Below are 15526 nucleotides of genomic sequence, written 5' to 3' on the forward strand. Positions count from 1 at the left end.
CACACTGTGGTATCTCACCCAGTAGATAAGGGAGTTTATCAAAATTGGGTTTGTTTTCAAATTATTTGTGGATCTGTGTAATCTGAGGGAAATATGTGTCTCTAATATGGTCATACATTTGGCAGGAGGTTAGAAAGTGCAGCTCAGTTTCCACCTCATTTTGTGGGAAGTGTGCACATAGCCTGTCTTCTCTTGAGAGCCAGGTCTGCCTACGGCAGCCTTTCTCAATAGCAAGGCTATGCTCACTGAGTCTGTACATAGTCAAAGCTTTCCTTAAGTTTGGGTCAGTCACAGTGGTCAGGTATTCTGCCACTGTGTACTCTCTGTTTAGGGCCAAATAGCATTCTAGTTTGCTCTGTTTTTTTGTAAATACTTTCCAATGTGTCATGTAATTCTCTTTTTGTTTTCTCATGATTTGGTTGTGTCTAATTGTGTTGTTGTCCTGGGGCTCTGTTTGTGTTTGTGAACAGAGCCCCAGGACCAGCTTGCTTAGGGGACTCTTCTCCAAGTTCATCTCTCTGTAGGTGATGGCTTTGTTATGGAAGGTTTGGGAATCGCTTCCTTTTAAGTGGTTACAGAATTTAACGGCTCTTTTCTGGATTTTGATAATTAGCGGGTATCGGCCTAATTCTGCTCTGCATGCATTATTTTGTGTTTTTTGTTGTACACAGAGGATATATTTGCAGAATTCTGCATGCAGAGTCTCAATTTGGTGTTTGTCCCATTTTGTGAATTCTTGGTTGGTGAGCGGACCCCAGACCTCACAACCATAAAGGGCAATGTGTTCTATAACTGATTCAAGTATTTTTAGCCAGATCCTAATTGGTATGTCGAATTTTATGTTCCTTTTGATGGCATAGAAGGCCCTTCTTGCCTTGTCTCTCAGATCGTTCACAGCTTTGTGGAAGTTACCTGTGGCGCTGATGTTTCGGCCGAGGTATGTATAGTTTTTTATGTGCTCTAGGGCAACGGTGTCTAGATGGAATTTGTATTTGTGGTCCTGGCAACTGGACCTTTTTTGGAACACCATTATTTTTGTCTTACTGAGATTTACTGTCAGGGCCCAGGTCTGACAGAATCTGTGCAGAAGATCTAGGTGCTGCTGTAGGCCCTCCTTGGTTGGTGACAGAAGCACCAGATCATCAGCAAACAGTAGGCATTTGACTTCAGATTCTAGTAGGGTGAGGCCGGGTGCTGCAGACTGTTCTAGTGTCCTCGCCAATTCGTTGATATATATGTTGAAGAGGGTGGGGCTTAAACTGCATCCCTGTCTCACCCCACGGCCCTGTGGAAAGAAATGTGTGTGTTTTTTGCCAATTTTAACCGCACACTTGTTGTTTGTGTACATGGATTTTATAATGTCGTATGTTTTTCCCCCAACCCCACTTTCCATCAATTTGTATAGCAGACCCTTATGCCAAATTGAGTTTTTTGAAATCAACAAAGCATGAGAAGACTTTGCCTTTGTTTTGTTTTGTTTGTCAATTAGGGTGTGCAGGGTGAATACTTGGTCTGTCGTACGGTAATCTGGTAAGAAGCCAATTTGACATTTGCTCAGTACATTGTTTTCACTGAGGAAATGAACTGCTGTTAATGATAATGCAGAGGATTTTCCCAAGGTTGCTGTTGACGCATATCCCATGGTAGTTATTAGGGTCAAATTTGTCTCCACTTTTGTGTATGAAAAAAATAAAATGTATGCACTCACTAACTGTAAGTCGCTCTGGATAAGAGCGTCTGCTAAATGACTAAAATGTTAAAATGTGGATTGGGGTGATCAGTCCTTGGTTCCAAATATTGGGGAAGATGCCAGAGCTAAAGATGATGTTAAAGAGTTTAAGTATAGCCAATTGGAATTTGTGGTCTGTATATTTTATCATTTCATTGAGGAAACCATCAACATCACAGGCCTTTTTGGGTTGGAGGGTTTGTATTTTGTCCTGTAGTTCATTCAATGTAATTGGAGAATCCAGTGTGTTCTGGTAGTCTTTAATAGTTGATTCTAAGATTTGCATTTGATCATGTATATTTTTTTGCTGTTTGTTCTTTGTTATAGGGCCAAAAAGATTGGAGATGTGGTTTACCCATACACCTCCGTTTTGGATAGATAGCTCTTTGTGTTGTTGTTTGTTTTCCAATTTTCCCAGAAGTGGTTAGAGTCTATGGATTCTTCAATTACATTGAGCTGATTTCTGACATGCTGTTCCTTCTTTTTCCGTATTGTATTTCTGTATTGTTTTAGTGATTCACCAAAGTGAAGGTGTAGGCTCAGGTTTTCTGGGTCTCTATGTTTTTGGTTGGATAGGTTTCTCAATTTCTTTCTTAGGTTTTTGCATTCTTCATCAAACCATTTGTAATTGTTGTTACTTTTCTTCGGTTTTCTGTTAGACATTTTTAAACGGGGGGTCCCACAGGTCTGGGAGAGTGTCTCGCTGGTCTGGGCGGGGTGTCTGTTGATCTGTTGCTCCTGTGTGAGGTGTTGGGTCTGCGGTTGAGGGCGATATATTTTAGGGTCCGGGCGAAGGTGGGCACTGCTGCCTTGTATAGGTGGACCTGGTCGTAAAGGCTGTTCAAGTCCAGGGTGGAGTGATGGGCCAGGTAGACATTTGGTTTTGAGGCACAGTCACAGGAAATACTTGCGTTTACCTGCTGTATGGTAGCAGGGTGGAAGTATTTTCGTGGTAGCAGGGTTGAGATAACCACTTGTGCGTTGGGGAAAGTAGAAGAAGCTTTTTCTATCACTCCATTGAGTGCTGTGGCCACCCTTTCCTGCTGTGTTCTCAGGTCGTTTGTGCCTGTGTGTATTATTATGTGGCTGGGTGATCCTAGTTGGTCCTCAGACAGAAGGTCTAGGGCACGCTGGGTGTTTGGACACCAGAGTTTAGACACTGTGTGTTTGGGAAAACGTTTATTTTCTTGTATGTATTTCCCGTTTGAGTCCATTAGGAGTACAATCAAGGTGGCTGACAGTGGGGGTGCTCAGAGGGGTTGGGATCCCCTGGGCTTGGGGTTCTTCATTTGTTTGTCCGGCAGTGATGTCGAGGCTATGGTCAGGGTCTAGGGTGTTGTCACGCCCTGGCTCTGGGGACTCTTATATGTTGAGCCAGGGTGTGTAGGGTCTATGTTTTGTGTTCTATGTTCTGTTTCTAGTTCATGTGTTTTCTAGGTTGGCCGGGGTGGTTCTCAATCAGAGGCAACGAGAATCAGCTGTTGCTTGTTGTCTCTGATTGGGACCATACTTAGGCAGCCTGTTGTGCTCTTGTGTTTTGTGGGATCTTGTTCCGTGTTGGTTTGTGTTGTTAACCGAGGACTTCACGTTTCGTTTGTTGTTTTGTATTTTGTATCGTGTTGCTAGTACACTATTAAAAAGATTTACGGATATCACGCTGTGCCTTGGTCCGCTCATTTCGACGATCGTGACAGAAGATCCCACCAATACAGGACCAAGCAGCGTGTCCAGGAGCAAACGCCGGAGATAACGTTAGTGGATGTCCTCCTCGGTTGGGGGCAGATCACGGAGGAGGAGGCCATCCGTTACCGGAGGGCGATGAAGGGGGAGACCCAGGCAGGAGAGGAGAAGCGGCGCCAACCGGGCCGTCGTCGGACAGGCGAGAGGCACCCCCAATAAATTTTTTGGGGGGGGCACATGGCATGGACGACGGGGCTGCTGGAGGCAGATAAAGGGCGAGTTTGTGGACGAGGAGAGAAGCCCACCAGGTTACGGGGGCCATTGGTCAGTAGAGGCACGGCGAGAGGTACTGAGGTGTGTTACCAGTCCGGTCCGGCCCGTTCCTGATCCCCACACAAGGCCAGTGGTGTGTGTTCCCAGTACGGTCCGGCCTGTTCCTGTCCCTCGCACCAAGCCTGTAATGCGCGTTGCCAGCCCGGCCCGGCCTGTTCCTGCCCCTCGCACCAAGCCTGTGGTGCGCGTCGCTAGCCCGGCCCGGCCTGTTCCTGCCCCTCGCACCAAGCCTATGGTGCGCGTCGCCAGCCCGGCCCGGCCTGTTCCTGCCCCTCGCACCAAGCCAATGGTGCGCGTCGCCAGCCCGGCCCGGCCTGTTCCTGCCCCTCGCACCAAGCCAATGGTGCGCGTCGCCAGCCCGGCCCGGCCTGTTCCTGGCCCTCGCACCAAGCCAATGGTGCGCGTCGCCAGCCCGGCCCGGCCTGTTCCTGCCCCTCGCACCAAGCCAATGGTGCGCGTCGCCAGCCCGGCCTGTTCCTGCTCCCCGCACCAAGCCTGTGGTGCGCGTCGCCAGCCCGGCCCGGCCTGTTTCTGCTCCTCGCACCAAGCCAGTGGTGCGCTTCGTCAGCCCGGTCCAGCCCGTCCCTGCTCCCCGCACCAAGCCAATGGTGCGCGTCGCCAGCCCGGCCCGGCCTGTTCCTGCTCCCTGCACCAAGCCTATGGTGCGCGTCGCCAGCCCGGTCCGGCCCGTTCCTGCTCCCCGCACCAAGCCAATGGTGCGCGTCGCCAGCCCGGCCCGGCCTGTTCCTGCTCCCCGCACCAAACCTATGGTGCGCGTCGTCAGCCCGGCCCGGCCTGTTCCTGCTCCCCGCACCAAGCCAGTGGTGCGCTTCGTCAGCCCGGTCCGGCCCATTCCTGCTCCCCGCACCAAGCCAATGGTGCGCGTCGTCAGCCCAGCCCGGCCTGTTCCTGCTCCCCGCACCAAGCCAGTGGTGCGCTTCGTCAGCCCGGTCCGGCCCATTCCTGCTCCCCGCACCAAGTCTGTGGTGCGCGTCGCCAGCCCGGTCCGGCCCGTCCCTGCTCCCGCACCCAAGCCTGTGGTGCGCGTCGTCAGTCCGGCACAGCCCGTGCCTGTTTCACCGGTGCCTGGTCAGGTACCGGTCAGCTGCTCCACACCGGAGCCTAAGCAATCCGCTCCACCGATGTCCAGTCCAGCTCCAGTGTCACGCCCTGGCTCTGGGGACTCTTATATGTTGAGCCAGGGTGTGTAGGGTCTATGTTTTGTGTTCTATGTTCTGTTTCTAGTTCATGTGTTTTCTAGGTTGGCCGGGGTGGTTCTCAATCAGAGGCAACGAGAATCAGCTGTTGCTTGTTGTCTCTGATTGGGACCATACTTAGGCAGCCTGTTGTGCTCTTGTGTTTTGTGGGATCTTGTTCCGTGTTGGTTTGTGTTGTTAACCGAGGACTTCACGTTTCGTTTGTTGTTTTGTATTTTGTATCGTGTTGCCAGTACACTATTAAAAAGATGTACGCATATCACGCTGCGCCTTGGTCCGCTCATTTCGGCGATCGTGACAGGTGTACTGTTCTGATGCGGTGTCGAGACTTTGGTCAGGATCTGAGGTGGGCTGTTCTGCTGGCTTCTCTGCAGGGGTGGCCAGCTCTCTAATGGGCTGTTCTCTGTCACCCTTCATTGTTCTCACCTTCTCCTCCAGCACTCTGATCCTCTCCTGTAGTGCTCTGTTCTGCTCCTGCTCTTTCTCCTGTTGATGTTGTCTCACCACAGTCCACAGTCCAGAGTGCAGACATGTCTCTCTCTACCTCCAGCTCTCCAGGTCTAGTTAAGGGGGTGTTGTTGTGCTGGACTGTTGTCTGGGTCTGTGCTGACTGGAGTGTAATCACCTGCTGTTCCAGCTCCACCTGCCTTACCTCCAGCTGGGTGAATGTATCTTTGATTTCAATGAGGGAGTAGTACTCTGTGCTGGGAAGTTGACTTTCCGCTTGCTCGTCTGTGGGGTTATTTAATGAAGAGGTCTGCTCTCTCTCTCTCTCTCTCTCTCTCTCTCTCTCTCTCTCTCTCTCTCTCTCTCTCTCTCTCTCTCTCTCTCTCTCTCTCTCTCTCTCTCTCTCTCTCTCTCTCTCTCTCTCTCTCTCTCTCTCTCTCTCTCTCTCTCTCTCTCTCTCTCTCTCTCTCTCTCTCTCTCTCTCTCTCTCTCTCTCTCTCTCTCTCTCTCTCTCTCTCTCTCTCTCTCTCTCTCTCTCTCTCTCTCTCTCTCTCTCTCTCTCTCTCTCTCTCTCTCTCTCTCTCTCTCTCTCTCTCTCTCTCTCTCTCTCTCTCTCTCTCTCTCTCTCTCTCTCTCTCTCTCTCTCTCTCTCTCTCTCTCTCTCTCTCTCTCTCTCTCTCTCTCTCTCAGAGACACCCCACTGGGCACAGATGTCAGTTCAACGTCTAGTTTTGATTTAGGTTTGGCTGAGTTGTCAACTAACATGAATTAAATGTGAAATCAACCAAAAATGCCACCTTGTCATTGGATTTAGGATGGTAGAAATAAAGGCGAAAGTCCCTTAAGTTGATTACTTTTTGCAAATCCTATCTGTTTTCCAAGTTGATTTAACGTCATCAAATTAAATTTATGGGTGGAAATTACATGGAAACAACGTTGATTCAACCAGTTTTTGGCCAGTAGGACTTCCTTGGGTTGGCATGGGATTCCAGGGTCAGGGTTGTTCTTTGATTAATCTCTCTCTCTCTCTCTCCCTCTCTCTCTCTCTCAATTCAATTCAATTTCAATTTAAGGGCTTTATTGGCATGGGAAACGTATGTTAACATTGCCAAAGCAAATGAAGTAGATAGTAAACAAAAGTGGAAATAAACAATAAATATTAACAGTAAACATTACACTCAGAAGTTTCAAAAGAATAAAGACATTTCAAATGTCATATTATGTATATATACAGTGTTGTAACAATGTGCAAATAGTTCAAGTACAAATGGGAAAATAAATAAACATAAATATGGGTTGTATTTACAATGGTGTTTGTTCTTCACTGGTTGACCTTTTCTTGTGGCAACAGGTCACAAATCTTGCAGCTGTGATGGCACACTGTGGTTTTTCACCCAGTAGATAAGGGAGTTTATCAAAATTGGGTTTGTTTTCAAATTCTTTGTGGATCGCTGTAATCTGAGGGAAATATGTGTCTCTAATATGGTCATACATTCTCTCTCTCTCTCTCTCTCTCTCTCTCTCTCTCTCTCTCTCTCTCTCTCTCTCTCTCTCTCTCTCTCTCTCTCTCTCTCTCTCTCTCTCTCTCTCTCTCTCTCTCTCTCTCTCTCTCCTGACTGAGTGTTGACTCGTGGTGACTGTTAGCTCACCTCCCACTTCTTCCTTTCAGTCCCTCAGCACCACTATCATACAGTGGGGAAAAAGTATAAATATAGTCAGCCCCCTGTGCAAGTTCTCCCACTTAAAAAGATGAGAGAGGCCTGTAATTTTCATCATAGGTACACGTCAACTATGACAGACAAATTGAGAAAAAAAATCCAGAAAATCACATTGTAGGATTTTTAATGAATTTATTTGCAAATTATGGTGGAAAATAAGTATTTGGTCACCTACAAACAAGCAAGATTTCTGGCTCTCACAGACCTGTAACTTCTTCTTTAAGAGGCTCCTCTGTCCTCCACTCATTACCTGTATTAATGGCACCTGTTTGAACTTGTTATCAGTATAAAAGACACCTGTCCACAACCTCAAACAGTCACACTCCAAACTCCACTATGGCCAAGACCAAAGAGCTGTCAAAGGACACCAGAAACAAAATTGTAGACCTGCACCAGGCTGGGAAGACTGAATCTGCGATAGGTAAGCAGCTTGGTTTGAAGAAATCAACTGTGGGAGCAATTATTAGGAAATGGAAGACATACAAGACCACTGATAATCTCCCTCGATCTGGGGCTCCACGCAAGATCTCACCCCGTGGGGCAAAATGATCACAAGAACGGTGAGCAAAAATCCCAGAACCACACGGGGGACCTAGTGAATGACCTGCAGAGAGCTGGGACCAAAGTAACAAAGCCTACCATCAGTAACACACTACGCCGCCAGGGACTCAAATCCTGCAGTGCGAGACGTGTCCCCCTGCTTAAGCCAGTACATGTCCAGGCCTGTCTGAAGTTTGCTAGAGTGCATTTGGATGATCCAGAAGAGGATTGGGAGAATGTCATATGGTCAGATGAAACCAAAATATAACTTTTTGGTAAAAACTCAACTCGGTCGTTTTGGAGGACAAAGAATGCTGAGTTGCATCCAAAGAACACCATACCTACTGTGAAGCATGGGGGTGGAAACATCATGCTTTGGGGCTGTTTTTCTGCAAAGGGACCAGGACGACTGATCCGTGGTAAAGGAAGAATGAATGGGGCCATGTATCGTGAGATTTTGAGTGAAACCCTCCTTCCATCAGCAAGGGCATTGAAGATGAAACGTGTTTGGGTCTTTCAGCATGACAATGATCCCAAACACACCGCCCGGCAACGAAGGAGTGGCTTCGTAAGAAGCATTTCAAGGTCCTGGAGTGGCCTAGCCAGTCTCCAGATCTCAACCCCATAGAAAATCTTTGGAGGGAGTTGAAAGTCCGTGTTGCCCAGCGACAGCCCCAAAACATCACTGCTCTAGAGGAGATCTGCATGGAGGAATGGGCCAAAATACCAGCAACAGTGTGTGAAAACCTTGTGAAGACTTACAGAAAACGTTTGACCTGTGTCATTGCCAACAAAGGGTATATAACAAAGTATTGAGAAACATTTGTTATTGACCAAATACTTATTTTCCACCATAATTTGCAAATAAATTCATTAAAAATCCTACAATGTGATTTTCTGGATTTTTTCCCTCATTTTGTCTGTCATAGTTGACGCTACCTATGATGAAAATTACAGGCCTCTCTCATCTTTTTAAGTGGGAGAACTTGCACTATTGGTGGCTGACTAAATACTTATTTCCCCCACTGTATATCACCCTCTCTCTTAAACAAATACATACACAATCTGGTCAGTCTGTGTACAGGTGTGACTGGGTGGTGAATAAGTCTACATTGACACAAGATACAGATGAAATAACCGACCACAGACCACACCAGGTATGTACTTTCAATAGTCAGTAGCGATAAAGACCATGTCAATCAAACTAAGTGTTATTGAGTGACTCTTCCTCTACAAACATTGATTGCATTCCTCTGAGCAAACTAAGTGTTGAGAGAGGAAAAACCTCAGCAAACATGAACACACAAGTCCATCAAACTGACTCACACTCATCAATAAACTAAGGCTAACGCTTGCTAGATTTGGGCGGTATACGGTATACTGGGGTATTTTGAAATATACGCCAGGTCATTTTATCCCCAGCTCAGGGTTCCAGCTATGCATTTGGTTTGTTAACTTGCTAGCTAAGTGGCTAACTAAAAAAATAAGTGCCCCCCCCAAAAAAAAATTGCCCCTTGTAATACTGCCGGTAATACCAAATCCCCTGGTATGGTACAGGAATGGTATAAAGGTATGAAAATCTGGATACCACCCAACCCTAACGCATGCACACACTTATGTCTTACCCATCTGAGTCCTGATAGTTGACGTTCAGCCTCTTTGAGGAACTCAGCAACTCTGAAAAACAGAGGGAGGGAGGGAGGAAAAAACAACATAAGGACATATTTGTTTTTTTCAACAGAATGCCTTAGTGATCTTCCATCATGACAGGGTCTCTGTGTTTTCACAGCAAGAGCTCACGTTTCTCTCTTTCGCTTTCTCTTCATCACTCGTTCCTGAAATAACAAATCAGAATCATTGGAGGATGCTCCCCAAACTCTTTCTCTCTCTCTCTCGCTCTTCGCTTTCATTTGGTCTTACGACAGACATTTGCCAGGTAACAAAGTAAATCTCAGTATTTCCCTATGAAAATGAAAAACACCAATGTAACCTTCCTACTTGTCTTTTAGTTTGATCTGCTGCTGTATCAAACTCCTGCCGTTTTGTCCAAACAAATATAAAGTCACATCCAAAATTATTTGCACCTTTGATAAAGATGAGCAAAAAAGACTGTATAAAATAAATAATACAAATACTGAGTCATATTGTATGCTCCAAATATTTGGATTATACAGTGACCTCCAAAAGTATTGGGACAGTGACATATATGGATTTGAAATTATACAATGATTATGAGGTTAAAGTGCAAGCTTTAATTTGAGGCTATTTTCATCCATATCGAGTGAACTGTTTAGAAATTACAACAATTTTTGTACATAGTCCCCACATTTTAGGGGACCAGAATTATTGGGACAAATTCACATACAGTATGTGTATTAATGTAGTCAAACGTTTTGTGTTTGCTCCCATATTCCTAGCACGCAATGATTACATCAAGCTTGGATGCATTTGGATGCATTTGCTGTTTGTTTTGGTTGTGTTTCAGATTATTTTGTGCCCAATAGAAATGAATGCTAAATAATGTATTGTGTCATTTTGGAGTCACTCTTTTTGTAAATTAGAATATAACATGTTTCTAAACACCTACATTAATGTGGATGCTACCATGATTACGGATAGTCCTGAATTAATCGTAGATAATGATGAGTGAGAAAGTTATAGATGCACAAATATCATAGCATTTTTTGGGGGGGTATGATATTTGTGCATCTTTAACTTTCTCACTCAAGAAGGATGCATATGCTGAGTGTACAAAACATTAAGAACACCTTCCTAATATTGAGTCGCACCCTCCCTTTTGCCCTCAGAACAGCCTCAATTCGTTGGGGCATGGACTCTACAAGGTGTCGAAAGCGTTCCACAGGGATGTTGGCCCATGTGACTCCAACGCTTCCCAAAGTTGTGTTAAATTGGTTGGATGTCATTTGGGTGGTGGACCATTCTTGATACACACGGGAAACGGTTGAGCGTGGGGGTGGGGGTACTAAGCTAACATATGGAAACACTGCTGGAGCTCGACATAGGTGGATGCGGATTGAGCCCATGCAAAAAAACGGATTTCTCTAGCTTAAACTGAAGGATTTTTATGGAGATTTATTTTATTATGTTACTTAAATTGACTCACGGGTGCGTCAATAGACTCTTAAGGATGAACCTGTCTCCTCCCCTTCATCTACACTGATTGAAGTGGATTTTACAAGTGACATCAATAAGGGATCATAACTTTCACCTGGTCAGTCTATGTCATGGAAAGTGCAGGTGTTCTTAATGTTTTTTACACTCAGTGTATAGCAGTGGTCAGCAACCCTTTCTGGGTCAAGATAATAATAATAATATATAATATGCCATTTAGCAGACGCTTTTATCCAAAGCGACTTACAGTCATGTGTGCATACATTTTTACATATGGGTGGTCCCGGGGATCGAACCCACTACCCTGGCGTTACAAGCGCCATGCTCTACCAATTGAGCTACAGAGGACCACTTTCTGAGTCAAAATGCAAGCCGAGATCTACTGCTCAGATTTTGTATAAAATAATATAATAATGTTCCAATTTTTTGGAAGCATACAATATAGCTCAGTATTTGTATTATTTATTTTATACAGTCTTTTTCCCTCATCTTTATCAAGGGTGCCAATAATTTGGATGTGACTGTACATACGAATAGTTCGAGGAATTGAATGGCTAAAGCCCATACAGATCTTTGACCAGGCTGCCGGTCCAAATAGTTGACTTACCCCACAGACACATTGCCACTTGCCCCATAACCTCGTCTACAGGTATTGGGCGCAAGTGTCTGGTGAACGACAGTACTTGCCCCATGCCTTCTCCTCTCAATCCTTTAGCCAATCATTTAGTCACATTATCCGTATTCCTCCAATCCAGTCCCACCTCCACTGTCCTACACCCAGTCCTACTTTCTACCCCCCAGCTCCAGGGTCGTTCTCAGGCTCAGCCACTCTGTCTAAAACCTCTCTCTCTCTGGGCATAGACTCCTCTGCTAGCCCTGCTCTCAGACCCCAGCTGCAGCCTCACTGAGCCCCAACCCAGCCTCTCGTTCGGCAGGGACCATTCTGCCTGGTCCACTGGCCTCTCTCTCTCCCTCACTGGGCCATGCACAACAATGTGCATGCAAACACATCAGAGTGTGAATCTGTTCCACAGTAGAGTGGGAGAAGCAGTAGAATAGATTGATTGTCAGATAAATTCTCTTGGCATTGGTTTCAATCATTGAAACAGAGAACTTCTATTCTATTCCATCTGAATACTAACCAAATTCCTCCTCCATATGACTCACTCTGTCAATGTGGCTACTGTCTCACTAACTGCTATAGGACGACCCATGATATTAAACCCAACCAAAGGTTATCATATTTTCTTCACAGCAGTATGAATGAGGTGTGTCATATAAGTCAGCCATTCTTGTATGATGATTTCCTGCTTCTGCAGCAACAGGATAGTTCAGACGTAGGGCAGTGTTCCACTAACACTTTATCTGGACCAAATCTAAAGTCCAGACAAGACACTGCGTTAGCACATGCATGTACACACACACACACACACACACACACACACACACACACACACACACACACACAAACACACACACACTAGGATTGGGGTCAATTTAGAAGTTGGGGTCAATTCTGAATTGAGTAGCGAATTTTTCTTTATTTCCAATTACATGTTTGAATTTGGATTTTATTTTAATTGGCCACATCCCACCGGAAGAATTTTAATTTAATTTGAATTAAAGGATGTAGAATTTATTTCAATGAAATTCCATGAAATTCAAATGGCTTATTTATTCTACACATGTATGGTTACCAATGGCATGTAGCATTGGTTGAAACATTTCATTTTAAAAATTACAGAGTGGTCTGGAAATATTCTAAGAACATGTTGTGGGTTGTCTATAATAATTCAAAACGAATAGTTCACTATTTTGCAACTTGATGTTAGATGGTTCCTCACCCTTAACATAGTCTATGGGCCAAGAGAAACTGTAATCCATGGTTACGTTTTTTTTAAAACAGCCATTACAAACTTCAGCTAACTTTAGTCACCGCTAGCTAAAATTCTATGGAAGTGATGGGGTATGTGAGCATGTTTTGTTTTAAAATGGCCAAATCACCTTTACAGCGCATTCGGAAAGTATTCAGACCCCTTGACTTCGTCCACATTTTGTTACGTTACAGCCTTATTCTAAAATGGATTAAACTGTTAGTTTTTCTCATCAATCTACACACAATACCCCATAAAGACAAAGCAAAAACTGGTTTTTAGAAATGTTTGCTAAAAAATATAAAAATTATCACATTTACATAAGTATTCAGACCTTTTACTCAGTACTTTGTTGAAGCACCTTTGGCAGTGATTACAGCCTCAAGTCTTCTTGGGTATGACGCTACAAGCTTGGTACACCTGTATTTAGGGAGTTTCTCCCATTCTTCTCTGCAGATCCTCTCAAGCTGTCACGACTTCCGCCAAGGCTGCACCCCCTCCTTGTTCGGGCAGGCTTCGGCGTTCGTCATCACCGGAGTACTAGCTACTGCCGATCCCATTCTCATCACTCCACTTGTCATGTCTTGTCAATCACACACACATTTTACATTTTAGTCATTTAGCAGACGCTCTTATCCAGAGCAACTCACAGTTAGTGAGTGCATACATTTTTTTATATTTTTTATATATATATTTTTTAATACTGGCCCCCCGTGGGAATCGAACCCACAACCCTGGCGTTGCAAACGCCATGCTCTACCAACTGAGCTACATCCCTGCCGGCCATTACCTCCCCTACCCTGGGCCAATTGTGCGCCGCCCCATGGGTCTCCCGGTCACGGCCGGCTACGACAGAGCCTAGATTCGAACCAGGATCTCTAGTGGCACAGCTAGCACTGTGATGCAGTGCCTTAGACCACTGCGCCACTCGGGAGACACACCTTGTGCTCATTCCCCTAATTAGTATGTGTATTAGTGTTCCCTCTGTTTCCCTTGTCTTTGTGAGTGATTGTTTGTTGTGAGAGCATGTAGCTCGGTTGAGCTACTATTCTCTGTATTTATGCCAAGGTGAATGTTTTCCCTTGTATAGCTTCGATTGACGCTTTGGGCGTTTGATTTATGTAAACGGACTAAACTCTGGACTTCGGTATTTTACCTCCTGCGCCTGACTCCTTCTTTCACACCTTGTCACAGAATCACTCACCCTGATCTGATATGGAGTCAGCAGGAGAAGACCGCATGGCTGGAGTTGTGGCAAGGGTCCAGGAGCATTCCTCGATGTTGGCCAGCTTGGGGGAAGCGATGGATCGGGTTCTTCAGGTTATACAACGCCTGGAGAGGAGATGATCCAATCTATCGAGACCAGCTGGTCAACCGGATCCAGCCACCTACACCCCAGCCCCTGGAGGGATCCAGATTTCCCGGCCACCGGCGTTTCACGGGACGGCAGTGCGATGTAGGGGATTCCTACTCCAATTGGAGTTGTATTTCTCCAGCATTAGGCCGGCACCCCGGGAGCGGGAGAAGGTATCCGTCCTCGTTTCCTGCCTTTGTGGGAGAGCCCTGGAGTGGGCCAACGCGGTGTGGAACGAGGGAGGTACCGCGTTGGAGGACTATGGGGAGTTTGCTCACCTCTTTCGGGCCGTTTTTGATCACCCGCCTGAGGGTTGAGAGGCGGGCGAACGATTGGTTCATCTGAGGCAGGGGATGAGGACCGCTCAGGACTACGCGCTGGAGTTCCGGACGCTGGCAGCGGGGTCCGGGTGGAACGAGCGGGCCCTAATCGACCATTTCCGGTGCCACCTAAGGGAGGAGGTCCGACGGGAGCTAGCCTGCCGGGATGCCATGCTATCGTTCTCCCAACTGGTGGACATGGCCATCCGGCTGGACAATCTGCTAGCAGCCAGAGGACGTCCTGGTAGGGGTCAGCCCGTTCCCACTTCGGACGACTCTGACCCCGAGCAGATGGAGCTGGGGGGAGCTGCCGGTCGAGAGAGAGCAGGAGGACAGCGACAGTGCCACTCTGGTGGCACGAAGGGACAATCCACCTCACGGCGCTGTAAACGTTATTTTGGGTCTGGAGGCGGTAGGCAGGGTACTCACGCATCACCCCAGGTAATGAACACCCAAACGTGTTCAGAGCCCTTTGCGGCGCACTGTACTTTATCTCTCTCCTTTCTCGATCACTTAGTAGGTTCCCAGTGTAAGGCGCTAGTCAATTCAGGCGCAGCTGGGAATTTTATGGACAGGGCATTTGCACGACGTCAAGGCATTTCATTGGTTCCCCTAACCATTCCACTCCCCATCAGATAGTCGACCATTAGGGTCCGGGTTGGTTAAGGAGGTTACGGTACCAGTCACCATGATTACGCAGGAGACGCATGTTGAGCAGATCACCTTTATGATTATTGAGTCTCCTGCTTACCCTGTTGTCTTGGGTATCCCGTGGTTAGACCTTCACAACCCCAATTTCTCGTGGCCGCAGAGGGTTCTTACGGGGTGGTCGCGTGAGTGTCCGGGTAGGTGTCTAGGTGTTTCCGTTGGTGCGACCACGGTGGAAAGTCCAGACGGTATCCCCACCGTGCGCATTCCCCCCGAATACCATGATCTGGCGCTCGCGTTTACCAAGACGCAAGCGACTAAATTACCACCTCATCGGGAGGGGGATTGCGCGATAAACCTTCGGGTAGACGCTGTACCTCCCAGGAGTCATGTGTATCCCCTGTCACAGGCTGAAACGGAGACTATGGAAACATATGTCACCGAGTCCCTGCGCCAGGGGTCCCTCCACTTCACCTGCCTCCTCGAGTTTCTTCTTTGTGAAGAAGAAAGATGGCGGTTTACGCCCGTGCAGTG

General features: G+C 46.6%; 1 protein-coding gene across 3 annotated transcripts in view; it reads right to left on the bottom strand.

Moving 5' to 3' along the window:
• The window catches only part of LOC121575619 (caskin-2), an 85330-nt gene that overhangs the window by 30741 nt on the left and 39063 nt on the right, over positions 1-15526 (bottom strand). For all 3 annotated transcript variants that reach the window (XM_041888843.2, XM_041888857.2, XM_041888851.2), the window contains exon 3: positions 9290-9341. In XM_041888843.2, coding sequence (XP_041744777.1) covers positions 9290-9341 — 52 coding nt within the window. The remainder of the gene's footprint in view (positions 1-9289; positions 9342-15526) is intronic.

This window comes from Coregonus clupeaformis, chromosome 1 (assembly GCF_020615455.1).
Source record: "Coregonus clupeaformis isolate EN_2021a chromosome 1, ASM2061545v1, whole genome shotgun sequence".
Lineage (NCBI taxonomy): Eukaryota > Metazoa > Chordata > Actinopteri > Salmoniformes > Salmonidae > Coregonus > Coregonus clupeaformis.